Source organism: Tupaia chinensis, unplaced genomic scaffold (genome assembly GCF_000334495.1).
Source record: "Tupaia chinensis unplaced genomic scaffold, TupChi_1.0 Scaffold000294_1, whole genome shotgun sequence".
Lineage (NCBI taxonomy): Eukaryota > Metazoa > Chordata > Mammalia > Scandentia > Tupaiidae > Tupaia > Tupaia belangeri.
The window spans coordinates 579,763-605,561 of NW_006159779.1; the positions used below are offsets into that span (position 1 = coordinate 579,763).

At 50.6% G+C, this 25,799-nt stretch overlaps 2 protein-coding genes and 1 long non-coding RNA gene across 3 annotated transcripts in view; 1 reads left to right on the plus strand and 2 right to left on the minus strand.

The window, feature by feature from the left end:
• SAMM50 (SAMM50 sorting and assembly machinery component) overlaps positions 1-9,532 on the minus strand; it is a 48,817-nt gene extending 39,285 nt beyond the window's left edge. The window contains exons 1-3 of the mRNA XM_006150664.2: positions 9,323-9,532; positions 3,266-3,376; positions 947-1,048 (exon numbers count right to left, since the gene is read on the minus strand). Of these exons, the coding sequence (XP_006150726.1) occupies positions 947-1,048; positions 3,266-3,376; positions 9,323-9,343 (234 nt within the window). The 5' untranslated portion in view covers positions 9,344-9,532. The remainder of the gene's footprint in view (positions 1-946; positions 1,049-3,265; positions 3,377-9,322) is intronic.
• Positions 9,533-11,385: 1,853 nt separating this feature from the next.
• LOC114008159 (uncharacterized) lies at positions 11,386-17,361 on the plus strand. The gene is made up of 3 exons (XR_003549719.1): positions 11,386-11,464; positions 14,599-14,938; positions 16,259-17,361. It is a non-coding gene; the product is annotated as an uncharacterized LOC114008159 (long non-coding RNA).
• A 5,179-nt stretch (positions 17,362-22,540) lies between these two features.
• The window catches only part of PNPLA3 (patatin like domain 3, 1-acylglycerol-3-phosphate O-acyltransferase), a 24,541-nt gene continuing 21,282 nt past the window's right edge, over positions 22,541-25,799 (minus strand). The window contains exons 10-11 of the mRNA XM_027772708.1: positions 24,906-25,658; positions 22,541-24,260 (exon numbers count right to left, since the gene is read on the minus strand). Coding sequence (XP_027628509.1) covers positions 25,533-25,658 — 126 coding nt within the window. The 3' untranslated portion in view covers positions 22,541-24,260; positions 24,906-25,532. The remainder of the gene's footprint in view (positions 24,261-24,905; positions 25,659-25,799) is intronic.

Below are 25,799 nucleotides of genomic sequence, written 5' to 3' on the forward strand. Positions count from 1 at the left end.
TCTGGCAAGTACACACGCCCTAGAGCAAAAACCCCCCCCCCCAAAAAAAAAAATTAAGCTTTGAGTGGGACTAGTCCACAGTTATTAAAACTGCTGAGATAAGTAAACTGAGAACCAAAAGGAGCCAGCTGCAACTGGCCAAGGACAGCTACGGTGACCTCTGACCAGGCCTGTTTGGTGCAGCACCAAGGGCAGAAGGACGGAAGGAGGCAAAGAGGAAGAGACTTCCACAGACGGAGCGAGGGACCCAGGAGCCGGGGAGGAGAGGAGAAAGGACAGCAGAGGAGGACCTGCCCACCGGGCCAGGGACAGCTCTGGAGGGGAGCTTTAGGGAGAAGATGCATCGGAGTGCTAAGCTCAGTGCCTGGCAACCCCATCAGCTCTTCGCACAATGCTGGGGAGTTATTAAGAACATGGAACGGGGGACCAGCAGATGGTGTGATGGTTACAACGCTGGACTCCCAAGTAGTCGACCACGGCTCAAGTCCTGGACTCAGCGACTTAAAGCTCACACTGGGTGCATGTGCATGTATGCCCAAGATCCTGAGAGAAGAATGGAGAAGGGAAGGCAGCATGGCCAGCCCCCAGGAAGGTGATTTCTTACTCTCTATATTTCCGGTGAATATACATGCCCAATAGCAAAAATCTCTCAAAAAAAACAAAAAAGAAAACATGGAATGGACCAGCCCTAGAAAAGGGAGGAGACACATCTTTCCCCAGAGTAAGTGAGACAGGAGGTAAAGGCAGATGTGAACACGTGTACATTCGGGGGCAGCACCCCAGGAACCAAGGGGTTCAGCATGGGGGCACCAAAGCTCACTCTAGGGAAGGACACAGTCCTTCAGAGGAGAAGCTGAGGGTGGATGCTCAGAGGTTTGGGGAGATAAAGATTTACAGGATCTTCAGAAGAGGCCAGCAAAGAATGCCAAGCAGAGCTCACACTTACCTCGATAAGGTTTTTAGCTTTGAAAACATCTCCAATCTCGCAAATGATGATGTCATCTTTAGTTCTTCCAAGTCCGTCAAAATGAACATGCTGAACCACCACCTACGGGTGACAGGGGGCACTGACTATTACACAGGCAAGAGAGCAGGGGTATCACTGTGGAGCATGACCACCACCTACGGGAGACAGGGGATGCCGAACAGTACCTACGGGTGACAGGGGACGCCGGCCAGTACCTACGGGAGACAGGGGACGCCAACCAGTACCTACGGGAGACAGGGGATGCTGACCAGTACCTACGGGAGACAGGGGACGCCTACCAGTACCTACGGGTGACAGGGGACGCCGACCAGTGCCTACGGGTGACAGGGGACGCCGACCAGTACCTACGGGTGACAGGGGACGCCGACCAGTACCTACGGGTGACAGGGGACGCCGACCAGTACCTACGGGTGACAGGGGACGCCGACCAGTACCTACGGGTGACAGGGGACGCCGACCAGTACCTACGGGTGACAGGGGACGCCGACCAGTACCTACGGGTGACAGGGGACGCCGACCAGTACCTACGGGTGACAGGGGACGCCGACCAGTACCTACGGGTGACAGGGGACGCCGACCAGTACCTACGGGTGCCGGGGCCGCGGACCAGACGGGTGACAGGGACGCTGACCAGTACCTACGGGTGACAGGGGACGCTGACCAGTACCTACGGGAGACAGGGGACGCTGATCAGTACCTATGGGTGACAGGGGACGCTGATCAGTGCCTACGGGTGACAGGGACGCTGACTAGTACCTACGGGTGACAGGGGACACTGACCAGTACCTACGGGTGACAGGGATGCTGACCAGTACCTACGGGTGACAGGGGACGCTGACCAGTGCCTACGGGTGACAGGGACGCTGACTAGTACCTACGGGTGACAGGGGATGCTGACCAGTACCTATGGGTGACAGGGGACGCTGAGCAGTACACCAATAAGAGAGCGAGTCTCACGATGGAACACATACAGCCACCTCAACATGACAGAAGACACTGATCATTAGAGAGAACGTGAGGTGAGGGAGTGGGAGTCAAGACTGAACACAGATACCTAGGATTCATTTCAAGGTTTCCTTCAAGTTTAACAACCCACACTTCCTACTTCTGCACTTTATTCTTATTTTTCGTATCTTTTCAAAAAGTCAGTCACCTGGCCTTACCTTGCTAGATTCACACTTCCTGTGGGCAAGATCTACGAGTTCTCTCCAGCCAGATGAGCCAGGATCAGGCAGGCCAAAAAGGCCCCTTCCCCATCCTTCCCAACACACTCCAAGCGCTGGCCTGCAGGTGAGGCCTGGCCGTGACCCTGTCTTGACAGCTGTGTGCACCTGGATAAACATCCTGTGTGGATTCCACGCAGCACAAAACATGCTGGCTAGAAGGCCCTCTTCTCTCCTCTCCTCTCCTGGCTGGAGAGCAAACTTAAGAGTCAGAAAGACATGTATAATTCTCAAAGGCAAAAACATGTCAGAAAGTGTGATTCGAGAGCCAGTCTTTTCTCTGGGAGCAGAGAACAGAAGTGTTAACTTAAGCATAATCTGGGTTCACTCTTGAAATACCTTTGTTTGTTTTGTTTTGAGATTTCTGCCACAGGGCACGTGCTCACCGGAGAGAGAAAGACTGAGAAAAGGAAACTAAGAAATTACCCCCAAGGGAGAACGGCCATGCTGAAATCCCTTCTCCTCCACTCTCCCTTTGGAATTTTGGGCAAACACATTGTGTCCAATGTTTTTCCAGCCGCTGGACCCAGGACTTGAACCACAGAGTGTGAGATCCAGAGCCTTAACCACCACGTTACCTGCTGGCCCTACTTTTCTTTTTTAATAACACAGATACAAACGTGTTTGCCTAAAGCTCCCACGTAAACAAACTGAAGGGCCAGCTCCCTGGCACAGCGGGAAGCACTGCTCCTGGGAAGATGGATCTCATGGTTTGAATTCCTGACCCAGTCAGCCTGAAACGTGCAGGGAAGCGCGTCCGTGCCCAGAACCTAGCAGGCTGGAGGACTGGGGGAGGGGACTGTGGCACAGAGGGTGCTCACACCTCTATCATGGATAAAGGAAAAAATTTAAAAACAAACAAAATCGCTGAAGAAAACTTACTTCCCTAAAACAAGAAACTAGTTTGCTAAAAGTCAGTGGGTTTTTGCTGTCGCTGGTTACAGGTGCATCTCTGACAAAGGCACTGAGGCAGCTTAATTCACCTAGGTCTCCCAGTGACTTATGGGAATGTTTCTAATAGCAATCACAGCAAGACCATCAACAAAATACTCACGTCTTTGTTTTCAAGAATTTCCTGTTTAGCCTCAGGTTCAACTTCAACAAACTCAGCTTCTTCTCCCAATGCACCAAAATCAGGACCGCTTGATGGGAGAGGTTCCAGACTCTACGGGGAGAGACCACGGATAAATGAGCTTGTAACACACAGCACAATGAAACACTCGCTCCTGGTTTTATCTTTATACGTGGCCCCAGAAAATTACACATAGCTGTCTCCTCTGGCAAGGGGAGGCAAGGGGACGGGCTGGGGAACAGGGGAGACAGAGGCCACTGTTCACATGTAAGTCCGTGGACTGGTCTCACTAGTTATTAATAAATAACACCGAGATAAAGATTGATTAGCCTTGGGAACCAGCAGTTAGCGTAATGGCTATGTTGCTGGACTCTCACGTAGTTGACCGCAGTTCGCGTCCCAGACCCGGTGACTTAAAACTCACTCCGGGCGCGTGTGCGTGTGTGCCCAAGATCCCGAGAGTAGAATGGAGGAGAAGGGATTGCGGCGTGACCATCCCCCCTGGGGGGTGATTTCTCACTTTCTGTCTCTATGTCTCTCTCTGTCTGTCTGGCAAGCACATGCGCCCTATAGTGAAAATCTCTCAAAAAAAAAAAAAAAAAAGATTGATTAGCCACAGGCTATGCATGAACCCATGATGACTGGATCATGAATTGAGGATTCTGACTAATTTAATTCCAGACACCTGAGGCCCACTTGAAGGAAAACTATAGTTTAAAAATATGTCACAAAGACATTTATCAGGGAAAAGTAAAAAACCTGCTTTCCAGTTGTTACAGAAAGTATCTTAATTTCCTGAATCAAAATTGCATACATTTTAGAATAGCTACACGGACAAACCAAATTATTAAGAAAACATCATTTTGTTGGTTTTTTTTTGTTTTTGTTTTTGTTTGTTTTTTGAGAAGCTTTTCCTATAGGGGCACATGCGCTCGCAAGACAGAGAAAGACAGAGACAGGAAGCGAGAAATCACCCCCAGGGGGGATGGCCACGCCACAATCTCTTCTCCTCCATTCTCCTCTCGGGATCTTGGGCACACATGCAGACGTGCCTGGTGTGAGTTTAAGCCACCGGGTCCAGGACTCTAACCACAGTAGACCACATGGGAGTCCAGCAACATAGCCATTACGCCAACCACTGGTCCCCAAGAAAACATTCCCTAAGGACCTTGTTTTCCATTTCAGAAAGCCTCATTCACATTTTTTGAGAGGTTTTCGCTATAGGGCGCGTGCGCTCAACAGACAGAGAGAGACATAGAGACAGAAAGCGAGAAATCACCCCCCAGGGGGGATGGTCACGCCGCAATCCCTTCTCCTCCATTCTCCTCTCGGGATCTTGGGCACGCACGCACACGCGCCCGGAGTGAGTTTTAAGCCACCGGGTCCGGGACGCGAACCATGGTCGACTACCTGGGAGTCCAGCAACATAGCCATTACTGCTGGTTCCCCTCAATCGCATTTTAAAAAACCTGCATATGCTCATAAAATGGGCCAGAAAGCAGTCACTTTCTGTAAATACGAACTGACACCATCTCAAAACACTAAAACACCTTTTGAACAAGGATTTCTCCATAGGCTGTGCCTGGTTTTGTATTTCTGGAAAGACACAATAACACATACTGTAACAACACAGATACAGCATCATATATCTAACATAACATTCTATACTGCTTCACTCGTTCATCACCTGTCCCTGTGTGTGCCTGACCATAGTCACTGTGGCACTTGCTTCGGTGCAGGGATCCCCAGACACTCCTAGAGACGGAGGCAGAAGGCCCAGCCAGGGAGGCACCAGGGGTCATTACAAATGGGCAAGCCTGGGGACAACTGTGCTAACCGGTGTGGCGACTTCCTTGTTCCACTAATTTTCAACCATTAGGCCCTTGTCAAGTGCATGGGCAGACATGCCTGACCCCCACATGTGGGGCGGTGCGGTTCCTGAGCCTCTCTCGCCCCTTCCCTGGCATGCTCAACAGCCTCCAGTCAGTGAACCTCCACTGTCTCTGCTTCTCTGAAAAGGTAATGAGCAGCATCGTGTCCCCTTCCCCATAGCTGTCCTAAAAGACTGATGGTCTCCAAAGGCACCTCCAGGGACAGAATCCAACAAGATCCCTTAGCAGGGCAAACAAAGAACTCCTGTAAGGCCCAGGACTGCTTCCAGTTTCCTCTGCCCCACTCACCACACCTCCCACCAAGGCTTTCACACGCCTTGCTCCCTCTTCCCGAATAACTTCCCCCGAGGAGTGCGGAGCACACAGGTCCCCCGTAAATGGATGGCCTCGGTGAGCCAGCCTTGGCTTTTGCAGACAGAAGCAGTCCCTCTTTTCCAGGGACAGCTCTTGGTGTTAGAAGCATGTCACCTTCATGGGTACCTCTTTCTCTTCCTTATTTTGATTTGCCCTCGAACCTGAAATACTCAATAAATACTGTGGAATGGTGAGTGAGTGAGATTTCCTTCTGTTCCTTCATTGAACAAATATGTCCTGAGTGCCTACTGTGTGCTAAGCGCCAGGCTCACAGCAGGGAACAAGTCCTGTCCTGTGGCTGAGGCTGAATTTTACTTAAGAAAGAAAAAACAAGTTAGACAATACTGGATATGTATATATTGGGTCATGAAAAGTCATGACACATTTTGCATAGAAAAATATTCAGAACCAGCAGTTGGCATAATGGCTATGTTGCTGGACTCCCATGTAGTTGACCGCAGTTCAAGTCCCCGACCCGGTGGTTTAAACTCACGCCAGGCGCCAGGCACTTGTGCACCCAAAATCTTGAGAGAATGAAGGAAATGGGGCCAGCAGGTGGCATGGTGGTTGAGGTGCTGGACTCCTATGTGGGTGTCCCCTACCATAGTTTGAGTCCCAGACCTGATAGCTTACTTTCTCACTTTCCCTCTCTGATGAATTAAATAGTAATAATAATATTAAATAAACAATTCGGGACCAGCAGTTAGCATAATGGCTATGTCACTGGACTCCTATGCCATTGACTATGGTTCAAGTCCAGGATCCAGTGGCTTAAACTCATGCCAGGCACGTGTGCATGCGTGCCCAAGATCCCGAGAAGAGAATAGAGAAGGGATTGTGGTGTGGCCATCCCCCTGAGGAGTGATTTTTCACTTTCTGTCTCTCTCTGCCTCTCTCTGGCAAGTGCATGCATCCTATAGCAAAAACCTCTCCAAAAAAAAGAAAAAAGAAAAATATTTCATGACTTTTCCAATAACTCAATAGTTTTACATCACTATCCTTCTGGGAGTTTTTTGTATGATATTTAAGAAACTTAATCATTACAATATTTCTCAGAAATACAAAAAAATTTAAACTATGGGGGCCAGCCAATGATGTGGTGAAGGCATCTGGATCCCATATGGTCACATGTGTGGTTTAAGTCCAGGACCCAGAGACTTGAAAATCACATCAGGTATGTGTGTGTCCAAAATTCTGCGAAGAATGGAAAAGGGACTGCGGCATGGCTATCCCTCTGGGGGAGGGAGGGAAGTGGGAGTGACTTCTCACTTTTCTCTTCTCTCTTTCTCTCTCTCTCCAGTGAGCACACACACCTTATAGCAACAACAACAAAAAAATCATGATTATATATGTATATTTTCCTTAATCTGAATGCTTAGCAAATAAGCTTTGCCTGGGCACAAAGTTATTATGCTAAAATTTCCACTATAATACTCTGGTTTCTCTTCAGATCGTATAATTTCTACAATCTCAAAGCATGAAACAAGTTCACCAAAGACCTGCCAGACCCATCTGTCTTCTTTAAGAGATGATGTCTTGGGACCAGCAGTTAGCATAACGGCTATGTCACTGGACTCCCATGTAGTCAACCATGGTTAGAGTCTCGGACCCGTTGGCTTAAACTCACGCCGGGCGCGTGTGCATGCATGCCCAAGATCCCAAGAGAATGGAGGAGAAGGGATTGTGGTGTGGCCATCCCCCTCTGGGGGGTGATTTCTTGCTTTCTGTTTCTCTCTGTCTTTTTGGCGAGCGCACATGCCCTACAGCAAAAACCTCTTAAAAAAAAAAAAAAGATGATGTCTTCATAGTGCCATAGTTACATCAAAGCTTGATGTCCTAAATTTAATTGTCCTAACTTAGATTCATTCATTTGCTAAAAATTAAAATCCTACAAAGTGACAAGCACATTCAAAACCCTGACCCTCATCATTTTCATTCCTGTGTCCAGAAAAATGGGAGCAGGGTATTTGGTTAAAATGAATTAAAATTAATAGTTTTAGTTAGTCCTTACTCTTTAAGTAGATCAGTGTCCAATCAGTCAACAAGATTTTATTAAGCACTATGAGCCAGGCTTGTACAGGGCAGTGGACGTTGCCTTGAAACATATGAGACACATTTAATGAATTACAAACAGCACCTTTGAAGTGATAGAGACTAGAATCAAATAGAACATAAAATAATACATAATAGATATAAATGATAAAATAGCCTCACAGAACATTCATATTGCCTAAGTTTGAGAATACTAGGTGCCAAACGTCAAAGGCCTTACAGTGAGCCCTGGTCAAAAAGTGCACAAACACTGGCTAGGGAGTCATAGAGGTCAAACTGAAGAATGGAACATTCATCAAAGGAGCAACAATTTTAACATCGAAGAAGTTCTATAGAAGCAGACATTTTTTCCTGCAGTATCTCTAACATCTAAAATAGTCAGGCATATAATGAGATCAGTAACTATTATCTGAACAGGACCCACCCTGTGGGACAGCCATAATGCAACACTCTGCATGTGTGCCCACGGCCCTGACCAGGCTGAGGTTGGGGGTGAACTGCAGCATGAAAGACCTTGTTAGGATTGATCGATCTCTCTCCTCCCCCCATAAATTAACCTAAAAAATAGCTGAACAAATGAATAAATGCTTGCTTTGTTCAAAATGCTACAAAGATTGAGTGCAAGCCAAATAAGCTACAGTTCCAACTGTAACACATAGAAACTTACAATTTAATAGGATAAGGCAAAATTGCAGAGCTAGAACAGGGTAGAATACAAAGGGCACCAGAGGACAAGTGTCAGGGAAAGTGGTAGTACCACCAAATGCATGCGGGATAAAGAGGTGGTTTATGCAGGAAGCGACTTGAGCTGAATTCTAAAAGATGGGGAGATTCTGACAGCTAAACACGTGTGTGGGAGAGCAGACAGAGAAGGGTCTGAGTGGACTAGCACAGTCCAAAGCTTCTGGGAAAAGCAATGGTGTTAACTTGAATTAAAGGTCTGTGAAGGGAAGTCAGGTCCGATTCTGGATGCCAGGCTGAGTCTGTGCTAAGTCCTTTTAGAAGTTGGTGGGGAACTGCAAACGTCTGGGCAGGGCAGTGAAACGATCCACCTAGGGTAGAAAGTCGGGTCGGGGCTGGAGCTCTGGAAGTCTCGGTGCATGACCTTGGACAACCAACTCTGTCTCCGCCCTCTGCTAAGACTGCATAAAGGAGAGGGGTTTGGCAAGCAGTTAGCACACGCGAGCTGCCCAGTAAGCACTTCAGACGCCCATTACCCCCGCAATTCACCAACAGCTGGAGAGGGAGGTCCTGTGGCTCCCTCCACTCTAACGGAGCAGTTAAGGCCCTGGGCGCTTCCGTCCGCACCCCCGACACAGGAGCAAAGAGGACTCCTCGGCAGGTGCGGGTCGGAGGACTTGGAAGAGTTTTTGCTCTAGGAGTCTACAAAGACTCCAGAGCGGCTAAGCGGGGAGAGACAGGTGCCCAGGAGGGAGGCACCAAACCGCTGAGAGCGGAGGAGCTCCCTCATGGAGAGAACGTGGGCTGGGCTCGAGGCCTTCCCGGGCTCGCTAGTTCTTTCTGGCCACTGGTTCGCCGAGTGACCTTCAGCAAGTCACGTCCCTCTGAGCATCGGTTTCCTACTCCGAGGTCTACGAGACCCGCTGGCCTCCGGCGACAACTCTGCGGAGTCGCGAACCCCGGCCCGCTGCCCTAGACACTCTCTCCGCAGGGGAACCGCGGCCGCAGCCCCGACAGCGTCTCCCCGCGTCGCCTGCCCCCGGGACGCTGGGCCTCTTACCCGGGCGTGTACAGTCCCCATGGCTCCCTCTCCGGCCGCAGCCTCGCAGAGCTGCTCGGGACCAACCAAGACTCTGCTGGTGAGGGCAAAGGGCGGTTCCGCGGTGTCAACGCCGCGGGTCAGCAGGGCTCCCACAAGTCCCGGGAATAGGCGCACAGGCGGCGGCCATGATGGCCCACCCTCTCCCCGCCCCCTGGCTCACGGAGCCTTTGCTTATTGGTCCTTGTGATCTCGTGACCCGGATGTTCACACGAACGCCGGGAAGCCCTGCGGCCTGGAGACTGCGCAAGCACAGTGCGTCCAATGAAGCCCTTGAAGCTGCTGGCGCTCGGAGGGCGGTGTGCGTGTTGGTGGGCTGGAGCCTGGGAGAGGTCAGATCCGCTGATGGGTGCTACATCACGGAGCTCTCTCTCTCTCTTAACCTTTCTGGCCCCCCATCCCGGTGGGTGCAGTGCTTGTCTCCATGAGCTGGCGAAACCCAGAGGCTCAAAGGAAAGACCCCAGGTTCGACCAACTCTGGCCTACAGCTGTGAAGCTTTAGCATCTAGGGGTACACGAACTGGGTGGGTACCCTGACTCCTGGTCTTTTGGCCACGAGGGCCCTTGAGGTCCCCAAGGGCTGAGTAATACCTTTGGCAGAATGAAGCTGATGGTAGTATCTGTTTCCCCGGGTTGAGTTAATAGGCACAGATGTTGAAGCAGGAGCGACTCCATCTTGGAGGATCACCTCCATTATAAACTGTTAGGTTCCTATTACTAGAAACTTACCTTCTCCTTTTTGCCTAAAAATGATTAGCACTCCTATTGTTTTTAAACTCCACTTTTCCTAGTTGCCTTAAAATAAGGTCCAGTCACTGGACCTTGCCCGGAGACATGAAGACCATTGAGATGCCACTGTGTTTAGGCAGGGACAAAATATACCCTTAGGAATAGTTAACCTGCTTGTTCTGCTTCTGTAATGCGCTTTTGCTTTTTTTGCTTTTACATTGTAAAATCCTACCCCACCCCCTAAGAAAACAACTCTACCCCCTACCCTTCCAAGCCCACCATGTCAACCAGGAAAAGAGTGTGATTCTTGCCTTTCTAAGCGCCACTCACCTTGCACCTGGGGCTGCAGGGTTTTCAGAGACATGAATCCCCCGTATGCTGCTGGCTTAATTAGTAAACTCCAATAAATTTGTCTTTGTCTGCATGTCCTCTTTTTCTCACCAACTAGACCATAACATTTGGAGGCTCCAGCAAGATGGGTACCTACCAGTACTCGGGTGAGGCATTCCAGGATAGTGGCCTCACTTGGGCTGGCGGCCAGCTGCCCAGAGAGTGCTCTAGGGGAGGATTTGCCACCTGGGATTTCCCAGGTCCCAGAGCCACCTTTTGGGGTTGTTGACAGCCAGGCAAGAGATGCTGACTACTCCCTCCAAAACTGTGGAGTTCTAATGTAAGACCTCTAGAAGCATTTCTTTGGGAATTCCTATCCTCTTCTTTGGAAGACAAACTGATAAGTATGGGTGTCATAGGATGGGAGAGTGTTGAGCTGAGTTGGAAAGGCCTTGGTTCTTTGGGTCCAGATCACTAAAATTAGAGACCTGTCCCTAGGCACAAAATAAAGCTACAACCACAATGAAAGTAGGTAGGAAAGAGAACTAAATAGGAAAGAAAGATTACAGAAAAGAAGTAAGTACACCCAAAAGACCGTTGGGCGGGCAGGTTGCTAGGTAGCAACTGCTGAGTTTGGAACTGGTTTAGGTGTTATTTTTATTACTAGAGGTGATCATGAATATTTATTTAAGGGTGGAGATCTGTCACACTATCTGCGCCCTTTGTTTGAATCCCTGGGCTTTCTCCTGAGCATGCATCTCTTTCACAGGTGAAGAATCTGAGGAATTTGATTACCTAATGGCATGCCCAGTGTGAGCCATGATGCTTAATTAGGATAGACTGCCCAATTAGTTTATTGCCCCAGTGGGAATCGGGATGTTGACCAAAATGTCTGGTTGGGTCTTTTTGTATTTATGAGGCATGATAAGAGGGAAATTTACAACCATTCCTATGTGTCTTCCTCAGGTACCAAGGAAGAAAAATGGTATTTGCCTTGCCTTCCCGGCGCCAGAACCTTCGGTATAAGAAGGCATCTCGTGGAGGGTCTGGTTGTAACTCCTGATAATTTGTGATTGACGTGACATGTGTCCTTCTGCTATTCTCTTAGGGCTGCCCCTTTATTACTAGCTAACTGCCTACCACACAGGGTTGGCAAGGGAAGGCCCCCTGAAATCTGGCCCTCTGGGTCTAGGGTTCGAGTCCCTCCTCAGGCAGCTGGATTCAGGGCTGACCAGACGCAGTTATAGAACCCCTACTTAGATTCCACCAGACATGCTGGAATCTGAGAGCTAGATAGTAAGGGGTTCGAGTGCAGCCCCCAGCCCTTAGACTGTGGGAAAGCAGGGTTTGACTCCCTGATAGGGTTTGAGTCCGAGTATCTTAGGGTTTGAGTCCCTGGGTATCTTAGAATTTTGTATGGGTTTGTAGTGCCCTGGTTGTGAAGTTCCCAAAAGACCGCCAGAGTGCCGTTCCGATGTAAACACACAAGGGTCGCTTTTGTTCAGGCTAGAGCCAGGACTCCCAGCCTTACTGGCATAGCGGGTCAGAGTTGAAAGCCCCGTTGTTAGTTGGGCTGGGTTTTTACTTGGCTGCTCGGGGGGAGGCCTAGGGGTGCTGAGGAATGCACTCGGGCAACGGCACTCGGGCAACGATACATTGGTTTAGATTACAGGGAATGTATCTGTCTCTAGTTGATTCTTTAGTTTATCGGTTATTAAGCCATTGAGTTAGGCAAAAAGTTACTTTAGGTTTCTGGTATCTCCTTTGTTTCTTTCCTTGGTCAGTCCCGGTGGGGTGATGGTCTCATGACTTTTCTGCGTGTCCGGCTCGCCTTTTAGAAATATGCCATCCCTCAGTAAGGTGGGACAAAATGGAGTCGCTCTGGTTCTGCTCTGGTCCTTCATTTCCCTCTTTCCCAAGGACATAGTGGAGCCCATCGTGAGTCCCTGTTATTGAGCTCTATCTAAGCAGCCACGGGCTGGTACTGGGACTTTAGTGCCGTTCATTGGACAGCACTGATTCGCTCGTGGATGAAAGCGATCAACCTGCTGAGGATGCAGGGACTGAGGGCAAGGAGGAGAAGGAGAATTAGCAGGGGACCTAAGAGGGCAGAGACCAGAGTGGTGACCCCAGGGGAGGAGGTGAACCAGGAATCAAGCCAGCCTTGGGCCTGTCGCGTTCTCTTTTACGTTTTGCGAGGCCCTCCCTGGTTTGGCCATTGACTCCTTTACTGCACCGGAGCGATAGATATAGAAACGGCACTCCTCTCCAGTGGCAGCACAGAAGCCCCCTTATCGTCAAATTCCTTTGTCAGTTATGAATTTTTGTCAGAGCATTAACTATGACTATAATCCTAATGTTATGTCCTTAAGGAAATTCACAAAAAGGATGGAAAGAGAATGTACTCTTCTAAGTACAGATTTCTAGGAAAAAAATCTAATCATTTAACTGGGTAAAATCTTCATTGTCTGTGTAAACTGATTCGTGTACTAAGCTGTTAAACCAAAATTAACCAAAGAAAAGTAAGAAAACGTTTGACCAAATTGCATGCTAAGTAGCCAATGAGTTAAAGAGGTAAAATTGGTATAAAGGGATATAAATCCAATGTTAAACATGGACTCACAGAAACATTATGACCTGGTTCCCTCTGAGTCCTCCTTATAATTCTTGTTGTTAACATTATTTATTTATTCCTGTTATTGGTCTTTAAATTTTATATAAAAAATATTGAGAGGGTCTATTAGTAAGATCGTTCAGTTTTGGGCCAGCAGGTGGCGTGGTAGTTAAGGACCCTGGAATCCCACGTAGCCAACTGCAGTTCGAGCCCCAGACCTGGCGACTTGGTTTCTCACTTTCTCTCTCTCTCACTCTGTCCCAGTGAATGAGTGAATGAATGAATGAAGTTAAATAAAATAATTATTTTTTAAGGGACCAGCAGTTGGCCTAATGGCTATGTCGTTGGACTCCCATGTAGTTGACCGCAGTTCGCGTCCTGGACCCAGTGGCTTAAACTCATGCCAGGCGCGTGTATGTGTGTGCCCAAGATCCCAAAAGGAGAATGGAGGAGAAGAGATTGCGGCGTGGCCATCCCCCTTGGGGGGTGATTTCTTGCTTTCTGTCTCTCTGTCTCTCTCTTTCTGGTGAACACACGCACTCTATAGCAAAAACCTCTCCAAAAAAACATTGTTCAGTTTTATACTGAAAAAGTTGTTAAACAAATTTTGTTATTCTTTGTACATGTTCATAAGCTGCTGGAGGATGCTAAATGTTAGGGGCGCCAAAAATCAAAAATTTTTATCAATACAGATGTACGAAATTCTATTTTTACAAGCTTAATGACTCCTCTAAAAACATCAGATTTCCCAAGGTGGAAGAGGAAAACATAAGCTAGGGCAGTTATTAAAAATTGGGCCTATATATATCTGGGACAAAAGCTAGAAAACTCCTGTCCAACAGCCCAACAGGGTAGGAGCCTCAAGGAAGGGGGAGACAAGTTCAGGCTAGGGCTCCAGGCTGCCTTCTCCCCCAACCCCTTGGCTTCTTGTGCTCCTTCTGTTTCTTTTAGTTAGGGCTCTTTCCCACTCTGCTCTCCCCTTAGTTAAATGATCAAGAGGTCTAGCTAGAAAAACAAGAATTTAGATTACTGCATTCTCCAGCTAGTGCTTTTGTATAGGCGATAAGGCAGGTGCCTTGTGAAACCTGTAAACCGGGCCTCGCCCCCCCTGACCTGTAAACCGGGCCTCGCCCCCCCCTGACAGTACTCAGCTGCTCCTTGCAGGATTTATTGAAACTTAGGTTTACTTCTCAGTGTAGGACAATTCAGAACAGCAGAAGAGCTCCCAAATAACTCAGAGAAGTGTTATAATGAAATCGGCAAGGCACTTTAAAACCTTTGATTTAACTCTCACTTTAGCAGTTGGCGTAATGGCTATGTCGCTGGACTCCCACGTAGTCGACCGTGGTTCATGTCCCAGACCCGGTGGCTTAAACTCACACCGGGCACATGTGCGTGCGTGCCCAAGATCCGGAGAGGAGAATGGAGGAGAAGGGATTGCGGCGTGACCATCCCCCTTGGGGGGTGATTTCTCACTTTCTGTCTCTCTCTGTCTGTCTGGCGAGTGCATGCACCCTATAGCAAAAACCTCTCAAAAAAAAAAAAACAACTCTCACTTTAACAGCATCCAGTAGTCACTCGTGGAAATCCTGGCGGCTGGGAACTGCTCCGAGGGCAGGATCTGGAAACAGCCCAGATCAGAGCCTCTGCCTCAGAAAAAACTGTTTCCGATGCGGGCAGCCCGGGCGCTGAACAATGCCCATGACTGGCATCCTAATGTCCCCCCGTGGGGCCTTGTCCCCAGTGTGGGGTTGGTCACTAGAGACGAGACAGAATGCCCTGAGCTCTGAAGGGAGCGCGGGACTTCTGGAGTCCATGCTGGCCTTTGAAGTTGAGGACTGATGGGGTCCGAGACGCCAACGGCTCCCCTTGGACATCTGACAATCTCACTGGACAAGCCTCAGGTAACCCTTAAAGTGACTAAAATTAATTTCTGTCTAAATCAGTGGTTGACTGAGCATGTGACAAGACAGAGGGGAGACATCTCTATCAGCAACTAACAGTTCTAGCAGCCACCCCGGACTCTGTTCTCCCACCCTCGCCTCCTACACTCAGGCGGAGGAAAACGGGCCCACAAGCAGTAACTACTGGGGACCCAAAGGAAGGTTGCTGTTACCAGATGGCAGGCCATTGTCCCCGCGGTCCTTGAGTGAGTCATCATAGATCAGTTGGAGAAAAATACTTTGTGCCTAGTCTAGACAGCCTTATCAATGGTGTTGCCTTAAAATGTGTTACTTGCACATAGCTAAATCCTAAAACCTTAGGCAAGGCCCCCTTAGGAATCAAATCCCGGAGGAAAGAAAAACTTGGGCAGTCTATGGTGTCTAATAGTTCAGTCTCTAGGTGAAATGAAGCAAGCTAATGTAAGACTAGCCTGGTTTTACTTTTCTTCAAAAAAAAAAAAAAAAAAAACCTTAAATAGCCTTGTTTCTATAAATAATTTAAAACAACAGTTAGAAATTAGGTACATGTAAATGGAGTAAATGTTTGTAATTGAACTTGTCTGTTAAATTAAGGTACTTTTTAATGTTAAACTTGTAAAGATAAAGAGAATAAGATTAAAAAAAGGGTTATGGCTGTAAAACTATTTCTAGTAAAAAAGGTTAAAAGAAAAAGGTGTTACATAAAAGGAATTTTGTGTAGTAAAGCTTTGTCTTTAGAACGGCTATCTCATAATAGAAGAAAAAGGGACAAAAATTAAAAGGTCTAAAGCATGTTGTTGAAAGTTCGAGTTATGAGAATCTAAGAGTTGCAAAAATTAATCAAGTTAATGTTCTAAAACTAATTGTACTAACATCTTTAAATGCAGTCCAGATGGGCCTCACATGGTCGTGCTGGCTGCTCCGACCACTGCTATTTAGCCTGGAGTTCTGTCACACCGAGGCCAAGAGGACTGCTTCCTTGGGCCCACCTGGGCCTTGGTCCACAAGATAAGCCAGGAAGGTTCTTCTGGGTAACACTTCAGAGACCAGAGAGCAAAGCCCTGCTCCAGCCACTCCAGAGGCTGACTGCTCTGCCAGGCATTGGCAGGAGCACGGCCCAGCAGCTCGACGACCAGATGGGCAGGGAGGGGACAGGCTGCTGCCGACTCATGGGACGGTTAGAGTGGCCGCTGGGAGTAGGCGCCTTGGCCCTTCCCGTTAAGTCCTCTATTAACCGCGCTTCTAATTTTGACTTTCTGTTCGAGTTTACTCAATTTCCTTACCAGATCCCATCTCTTACAGGATGAAAGCCAGTTATCTCTGGAGCTAGAGCCCAAATGTACCAGGCACTGCACCGCCAGCACGACTCTCCTTAACAGATATTTGAGGAGACTCAAAAGAGAGAGTGACACGGTTTCTGTTCCGTGAGAAATCTCGTTATTTCTGTGAGTACCTAACCAAATGCTGTCCTGCTTCCCTAAACTGCCCGCGATGCCTCGGGAAGGGTTGAATCACGACCTCCCTGTGAGCGACGGAACCTAGTGGCTGCATACCGTGATCGGCCCAAGCCAGTCCGACCAGACGCTCCCGCCGTGAGCAGCTGTGCCCAGCAACTGGAGCCCAGGAAATCAGCCCAGTCGGTTCAAACGGGACTTTAAACTCGGTGAAACTCCTTACCTGCCAAAGGAGACTATCACCCTGCTCGCTAACTGGTACTGAGGAATCAATGATTTGGTCCCCGCAAAAGAGAAGTGGGGACCGAAGCCTCCATTATAAACTGTTATGTTCCTGTAACTAGAAACTTGCCTTCTCCTTTTTGCCTAAAAATGACAGACACTCCTATTGTCTTTAAACCACACTCCTCCTTAAAATGAAGTCCAGTCACTGGACCTTGCCCAGAGACAGGAAGACCATTGAGATGCCACTGTGTTTAGGCAGGGACAAATACACCTTAGGAATAGTTAACCTCTTGTTCTGCTCTGTAATGCGCTTTTGCTTGCTTTTGCTTTCACATTGTAAAACCCTACCCCCTACCCTTCCAAGCCCACGGCTCTTTGTTCTTCTGATTGCTCTGCTCAGCCGGGAGGAATGTGATTTGTGCCTTTATAAGCGCCCCTCACCTTGCACTCGAGGCTGCGGGGTTTCGAGAGACCTGAATCCCCCTGTATGCCACCGGCTTAATCAGTAAACTTCAGTAAATCCGGCTGTGTCTGGAAATCCTCTAATTTCTCGCTGAGTAGACTGTAACAGGACGAGACGAAACGCAGGCACTTTGTGCTGGAAAAAGACCGTTCTTATTCCACCGAGATGAGCAACTGTGAGGGCCCGGCTGCTGTTGGAGAGGGCCAGGCTGTCGGTGAACAAGACGGCCACCAGGCTTCCTTCTTTTGGTGGTGGAAATTATTCTCCTGTCTCAAAAAATTGTATATAAGAAGTCACACATTGTGAAAAGGGCAGTGGAAGAAACAGCATGGGAAAGAGGATTTTCAGAATGATGTCATGTCACCCCCTCCTGATAGAAGCATCGTTATTTTGCCTTCTTTCCTCCTCCCTCTGGGAGGCCTGGCAACCTTGTCAATTTAAGTTGCAGCACCCCAGGCCCCAGCATCCCTGCACTACGCACAGTTCACTCTGCCCCTCCAGCCTGAGAGAGCAGCACCGAGGCCCTGCCCCTGCCTCTCTGTGCCGCTGTCCATCACTCTCCCAGCTACACCGTCAGTCCCACGGAGGTGGGGCCCAGTCTGTCTGCTTCACTCACTGAAGCCCGAGCCTGGCTCCATGAGGGACTTGGTGAGTATTGCTGAATTGCCACCCTTGAGAGCGGAAAGGAGACCCGGGAGCGAGGGCCTGGTGTCCCTTCACGATGCTCGCCAGGCCCTCCTGTTACTCACTGCTTGCTCCTAGTACTAGAACAGTGCCTTGGGCCAGCATGTAGCATTGTGGTTAAGGTGACTGGAACCCACATGGCCAGCTTCGTGGCCAAGTCCCAGATCTGGAAGCTTGAAAAACACCAGACACACGTGTGTACGTGCCCAAAACCCTAAAAGGGAATGAATAGAGGAGAAGGAATCGTGGCGTGCCACTCCCCAGGGGGTGTTCTCTTACCCTCTCACCCCACTCCCCGTCTCTCTCCAGTGAGCACGTGTGCCCTAGAGCAAAGTAAAACCAAAACAGCGCCTTGCTCCTTATTACACTGGAGAGAAATTGAAGGCGACACCCATCCGGGCCAGAGGGCCTGAGTGTGCCCACAGACCTCGAAGGCGCAGACTGCAGCTGCCCGCACTGCCCTGAAGAGTTAGTCACACGTGGGCCGCCAGCTCATCGACCCGGCGGTAATTAGCTGTGACCCCAGGCAAGTGGTAACCTCTCCAGAGTCCATTTTCCGCACTCTAAAATGGGATTGCTAAGGACTCTGATAACTATGAAAGACTGTTTAAGTCTGTTTGGATTTCACAACAGGAAGTAGGGTCCTGGGCATTTGAGGCTGCCCATCTGCGAGGTATCAGACACGGGATGAGCTCCGGGTTAGCAGAGACGGAGCATGCTCTATGCCAGACTCCGTGCGTGCAGGCACGGCCTGGCCACTTCCAAGCTGAGGGGCCTCGAGCGAGACACAGGCCTCTGGGGCTGTCTGCTCTTACAGGAGCGGGGGTAGTAACACTGTAGAGGCTTGCCTCGAGGGTTCACTGGGTCAATGTAAGGCAAGGTACACCGGTCCAGAGGTGCTCCCCTGGCACCTGCTGCCCCTGGACCCATGTGCCAGGCCCCATGCTCAGCACTCTGCGACTGGCCGTTTGACTAGCACAGTGAGGTGGCCAGCCTCTCATTGAGGATGGATCTGCGGCTCAAAGAAAGAACATAATTTGCCCTGAGTCCCACTTGGGGGCAGGTGGGAGTCAAACCCAGGAGTGCCTGACAGCCCATGCTTGTAACCACCTCCACAGGAAGCCTGCCTGGATGTCGCAGGGTTAGGAACAGGGCTAAAGCAGATGGCAGCTCAGGAGCCTTCCAAACCCGGATTCCCCGTGTTTTTTTTCTTTTCGGCTTTTTGCTATAGGGTGAGTGAGCTCTCCAGAGAGAGAGCAAGAAGTCGCCTTCCAGGGAGGATGGCCACACCTGATCTCTTCTCCAAGCTCCTCTTGGGATTGCACGTACACATGACTGGTGTGATGTTCAAGCTACTGGGTCCAGGACTCGAACCCTGCAGCCTGCCATGTAGAATCCAGCACCTTAACCATCATGCCACCTGCTGGTCATCTTCAGGCCACTTTTAAAGGAATAGCACAGGCAGTGGCACAGGTAGCAGGATAGAGCAGCCAGAGTCTGAGTGAAGGCGGAAGCACCTTAATCCACTCTTCCCTGGCAGGACCCTGTGTCATTCTGAAGCCAGGTTTGCAAGCTCCTGGCAACCAGTGTGAGGCTCTGGCTGACCCCCCCCTCCCCCCGCTCGGTCTTAGAAGGCTACATTAGATGTGAACATTCTGACAGATGTCCAGAGATGGAACAAATGTCACAAAAGCTCGCTCTTTCACCCAGACCCATCCTGCCGGTCCCGAGCTTGTTTCCTCTGTACCGTGAGGACGAAAACAGCTGTGGGGCAGCCTAACGTCGGAGGGCCGAGCCAGACTCAGCATGGGGCTTGGCACACAAACACCATGTACCTGAGATCTTCTGCCAAACCATCTTTTCCTGCACGTCCTCCCTCGTCGTCTTTTGAGCAAGCCACTTTGGAAACAAGCTACGAGGGTGGTCTGCAGACTGCGACAAGCCTTCCCTGGGGTCTCCCACCTTTCCGTCTGGGCGTCCTTCGGCATGGGCTCTCTGGGGCCCTTGGCCTTGTTGGTCCCCTTCCCGGGGTAGACTCTGCACTGAGGGACTCGGCTCCATCACCTGTCTCCCCAGCACCGATGTCTGGGTGAAGGAGCACCAGAGGAAAGCATGGAGACCCTGCAGGAGGTGATACCTGCTGTGCTGTGGGAAGAAGGCTGGCAGTTGGTGGGACTGCAGGGGGTGAGCCTGGGGCCTCCCTGGGAAGCGGCTGCTGGTGCCCGGCTGTGTCTAGGATGTCTGGGCCTCAGTCAGCCCTGACAGCCACGTGGAGGGCACAGACTCCAGACTGAAAAGAGGCCGCGGGACCCCAGCGAGAGGCTGTCGCGGCCGCCCAGGTGAAGTGCAGGGGCCAGATGTGGCCTGGCAGCTAAGGTGGCTGGATCCCACATGGCTGGCCTTGCAGTTCCTCCAGGATCTAGCAGTTTGAGGAGCACACCAGGCATGTGTGCATTCATGCCCCAAATCTCAAACGGCAGGAGGAATGGAGGAGGGACGGCAGTGTGACTGTGCCCCAGGGCGGAGGGGCTTTCTCTTCTCTGTCTCCTCTGTCTGGCAAGTGCACATATCTTCTGGAAAATTTTTTAAAAAAGAAAAATGCAGGTCTGATGAGGGCAGCCATGGGCTAGGGACAAGAGGCCAGATTCCAGAGACATGAAGGGGCAGGACTGGAACCAACTGGAGTGCGTGTGGAGTCCCCAGGTCCTGGCTCCATGATGGAGTCAACAGAGCTGGGTGCTCTGCACTGCAGGTTGATGTTCAAGAGCTGCCCAGTGGAGCCCGCCGTGGGTGGAGAGGCAGCTGGGCCTGACCCTACCGGGGCCAGAGGCCAGGGACCTGAGTGTGGAGGCTGCTGGGTCTGACCCCACTGGGGCAGAGGCCAGGGTCCTCGGAGCACGGAGGACTCCACAAGAATGGCCATGTCGCTCGCCAGAGTCCTGGGGCTTGTCTGAGTCAGGGCAAGCCCAGCACCAAGGTGGGGACAGGGCAGTGTGAGCGTCTGGGGTCCCAGAGGAAGGAGACTCTGGGAGGGGCTGGTCTGCGGAAGGACTAGCTTTTGTTTTCTTGTCTCTTTAGCTTGCTGTAGGGTGTGTGCACTCACCAGAGAAAGTGAAAAACCACCCCAGGGAGATGGTCATCACCACCCCTTCTCTGGTCTCCTCTCAGGATTTTGGGCGCATTCACACACGCACCTGGCATGGTTTTCGAGCCACTGGTTCAGGACTCAAAACATGCAATTGGCTATGTACGATCCAAGCCACCTGCTGGCCCAGGACTTTTTAAAGGAGCGCGACTGTGAGGGAGTCTTGACTCCTTGGAGAGAGCACGAAGAAAGAAAGCATTTTTAAAAATCACATTTATTGTGAGTTCTCTTCTAGTGCTTACAGTCATGTGCATGGCTCACTGCAGAAACTGGGGAACACACGCAAATACAGCAAATAAGACACGACTGTGAGGAACAGTGTAACGATGGTGTAACTGTCCCAGAATGCAACAGCTCCCCGGCCCTCAGCAGTCCTGCTTTCTGAGTTGCAGTTACCTGTGATAACCACAGTCCAGTGTTCCAGCGGGGAGGGAAACCATGCCCACACCGCGTTTGTTACAGTATGTTGTTAGGCTTCAGTCTCACTGCACACAATTTATAAGTTACACTTGATCACAGTTAAGTGTGTCTAGGAGAAAACAGGACAGGCCCATGGGCAGCTACTGCTCAGGAGGCTGGGGCTAGTGGGGGAGCCCGGCTCCCACTCCTGGCCAGCTGGATCCACCAGCAGCTGCACACTCCTGCAGTCTGCCTAAGTAGGAGGCTGGGGCAGCACAACGAGACAAGGCCAGCCTGTCAAATCCCTGTGGCTCCCCTCTCCCTATCTCATAGAGGGAAAAAATCAGAGGTACGTGAAAGGCTGAGAACTGTCCACATTTCTGACATCCACTGTGGGTCTTGGGACAAATCCCCTGAGCAATAGGGGACCATCGTACACCTTCCTGTCGCCTTTCTATATACGCACACCTGCACACCCACGCCGACACACATTTCCAAAAACCTGGGCTCCTGGGGCCAGCAGAAGGCACGGAGGTTAAGGCAGCTGAATCCCACATAGCCAGCTCTGTGGTTCAAGTCCTGGGCCCAGCAGCATGAAAATCATGCTGGATGCATGTGTGTGCATGCCTAGAATCCTAAGAAGAGGATAGAGAAGGGATTGTGGCATGGCCAGTCTTCCTGGGCAGTGATTTCTCACTTTTTTTTTCTCTCTCTCTGGCACATGCCTGTGCCCTGTAGTAAAAACTAAAAAGACAACAGGGACCAGCAGGTGGCGTAACGGTTGTGCTGCTAGACTCCCATGTAGTCGACTGTGATTCGAGTCCCAGACCTGGAGGCTTAAAACTCATACTGAGCATGTGTGCGTGCATGCCCAAGATCCCAAGAGAATGGAGAGATTGTGGCGTGGCCATGCCCCCAGGGGGTGATTTCTCGCTTTCTGCCTCTCTGGCGAATGCACACATCCTATAGCAAAATCTCTTAAAAAAAAAAAAAAAAAAAAAAAAAAAAAAAAAAAAAAAAAAAGACAAAAACGAAAACACTGGGTTTCTATTCTGCACCAAGCTGCTTCCTGAATGGCATGACGGCAAATACAAAATACACGAGGGAGTGGAGTACTCCGAAGTATAAATGTGCCAGAGATTTAAGGCAGGGCTTTATTTAAGAAAGCAGGAGGAACTTAAAAATGGTCTCCCATTCTGATGGAAAGAGGAAGCCTTCAGAGGTGGAACCAGAGGAGAGGGCCTGGGGCTTGCGCCTCTGGGCCCCGCAGAGCAGTGGGGTGGGTGGGCAGCATTTAAGGCCAGGTGGATGAGAGGCCTAGGCCGTTTATTTCTGAGTATTGCACTTCCTTCCCGTCCTTATCTTAGTGCCCATTTGTAATGGTTGTAAAACATAGGTTCACTTGAAGAAGGCTGAATAATTTTAAAAGGCAGAAAGAAAGTAAGTGACCCGTAATCCTAGCAGCCACTTAACACATCTTTCCTGGGAACTGTCACAAAACCAGTGAACACACCTGCCCGACTGCACAATACCAATAAGCCTGGTCCTAGCTGCGTGACCTAGCAGGTGGTTCTTCTTCTTCTTTTAAGTTTTGTCAGAGGGCATGTGTGCTCACCTGAGATTTTTCAACCCCCAGAGGGCATGTGCTCTGAGAGAAAGAGAAGAAAACAGAAAGTATCCCCCACCCTGACAGCACAGTCACACCCCAGTCCCGTCTCCATTTTTCCCTCCTTTTGAGACTTTGGGCACACATGCAAACACACCCAGCAGGTTTCTTAAGCCGCTGGGTCCGGGATTCAAACTATTCAACTGGACATGAGATCCAGCCACCCTCACCCATCACACCAAGGGCTGGTTCTTGGATGTGGTTCTAATAGGAGGAAGTCCACTGGGAAGCTCGGGGAGGTCTGAGGACATGTGACAAGGAGTCCAGGTGGTGTCAATGTCACCTCGCCCACAGACTCCAGCTCTGCGGTGGACGGGGGTGGTGGACAGCACCTGGTTCTGGCACCCCAGGTGGGAGTGGGGAAGGAAGAGCCCACAGCTCCTCACGCTGGCCTCACTCAGGGAGTGAGCACTTCCAGAAGCAGAGGCCTGGGGCTCACCCAGCCCCCAGAAGAAGCGGATCGGATCTGAACTCCTGCCCTGAAGGGACAGGAGGACAGTCCACACACCAGGTAGCGACTGTTTTCCCGAGGAGCCTCTGCCTTCGAGGAGCCCATGGCTCATCGAGAGAAGGGCCCACGGTCTTGCCCTAGCCGGCTTTTTCCTTCCAGGGTGTGTCTCTTCCTGTAGGTGCTCTGTCCCCACCAGCTCTCCGTGACTCTGGGGCACTTCCAGCTGTAGGGAGAGCTGTCACTCCGCTGGCTTTGTTAAGGAGTCAAGCATAGCATCCTTTCTTCTCTTTCAAACACACTTCTCACCTTCAGTCCTATTACACTGAGCTGGCTAAGGGCCCCTGCGCTGGGGAAAGGCAGGGACTGAAGCGCTGGTCCCCATCAAGGCTGGGAGCAGGACAGCGGAGGACGGGTGGTGGAAGAGGAAGGTGCAGAGACAGCAAGGACACACACAGAAGCTGCAGACAGGTGGCCAAGTCCAGGCCCAGTCCAGGCCAAGGGCTCCAGGGGAGGAGGCTCCTGCCCAGGAGGCGTGGGGGTGGGGCTGAGATGCCTGCCCAGCACCTTAGAATTCTTTTAAGGCTTATTTCATTAACAAGTCACTGATGCACATAATACACAATTCAACAGATAATGAAGTTCCCTTACATTTTCATGCAAAATCCTTATAAAGTGTAAACAAGTTATTATCATTTTTTCAATATCTTTAATCGCCAGAGGGCATATGCTCTCACCAGAGATGGAGATGAGAGTGAGCACCTCCCCACGGGGCGTGGTCATGCTGTGCCTCCTCCATCTCCCCACCCTGCATAAGTACCTGCTTCTGTCCCCACCAGCTCTCCGTGACTCTGGGGCACTTCCAGCTGTAGGGAGAGCTGTCACTCCGCTGGCTTTGTTAAGGAGTCAAGCATAGCATCCTTTCTTCTCTTCTCTTTCAAACACACTTCTCACCTTCAGCCCTATTACACTGAGCTGGCTAAGGGCCCCTGCGCTGGGGAAAGGCAGGGACTGAAGCGCTGGTCCCCATCAAGGCTGGGAGCAGGACAGCGGAGGACGGGTGGTGGAAGAGGAAGGTGCAGAGACAGCAAGGACACACACAGAAGCTGCAGACAGGTGGCCAAGTCCAGGCCCAGTCCAGGCCAAGGGCTCCAGGGGAGGAGGCTCCTGCCCAGGAGGCGTGGGGGTGGGGCTGAGATGCCTGCCCAGCACCTTAGAATTCTTTTAAGGCTTATTTCATTAACAAGTCACTGATGCACATAATACACAATTCAACAGATAATGAAGTTCCCTTACATTTTCATGCAAAATCCTTATAAAGTGTAAACAAGTTATTATCATTTTTTCAATATCTTTAATCGCCAGAGGGCATATGCTCTCACCAGAGATGGAGATGAGAGTGAGCACCTCCCCACGGGGCGTGGTCATGCTGTGCCTCCTCCATCTCCCCACCCTGCATAAGTACCTGCTGTGTTTCTCAGGCCCCACTGGGGTGGGATTTGAACGAGGCCATGTGGGACCTGGCTCCCTTAACCACTAGGTTACGGGGCCAGCCTAGGAAGTTACCATCTTTTAATGCCACCTGGCTGGTAGCAGGCCGAACCCTTCTGGGGGAGGGACTGCACCCTCTTCCTACCACACAGATGGCTTCCTGTCCAGAGATGGGATGGTGCTATTCCTCCTTCCAACCCCCAACGCCCCCCAAAGGCCAGTCCAGTCCCCAGCCATGGGGTGTCCACCGGCCCAGACATTTGCCACGGTAGGAGCCTCACAAAGGGCAGTCTAGCCATTCACAAGCTGGGAGGCAGTCCGTGATGAGCTTGCAGGCCAGGCTGCCTTCCTGGGGCCGCTTCCCTAACAGCCGGGATAAGACACGGTGGTGGACTCCTTGGCCGATTTCCATGGACACTCGACGTGGTGTCCTAGCTCCTCACGGGGGCCAATTCATCGCACAGGCTGTGGTGAGCACACCATCGGCACAAAGCAGGGTCCGCACATGCGGGCGTGCAGTCACAGACAGTGCAGAAGTAGCTGCAAAGTTCAGAAAGGCCTAACACACGGAAGAGTTTCCTACACTTGCCTCCAACATGACTCAGGAACTGTTCTTCGCGGGCAAGGCAGGAAGGCGGAGTGCCAGCCCACCAGCAGGTATTTTGCTGCCTGAGCAGGAGCACAAGCTGGTCTTGAAGATGGACCACGGAGTGGCCTTGTCCCTGTCCTATACTGGACAGTCCACAGGGTGGGTGTCCGGGCCCACCAGGAGCCTAGCCATGCCAGTCATGTGCTGCTTTGTGTGGGAAAGCCTGCTGGCCACTGGCCGGTGTCTGGGATCTGAAACGAGTGACAGCAGCTGGGGCAG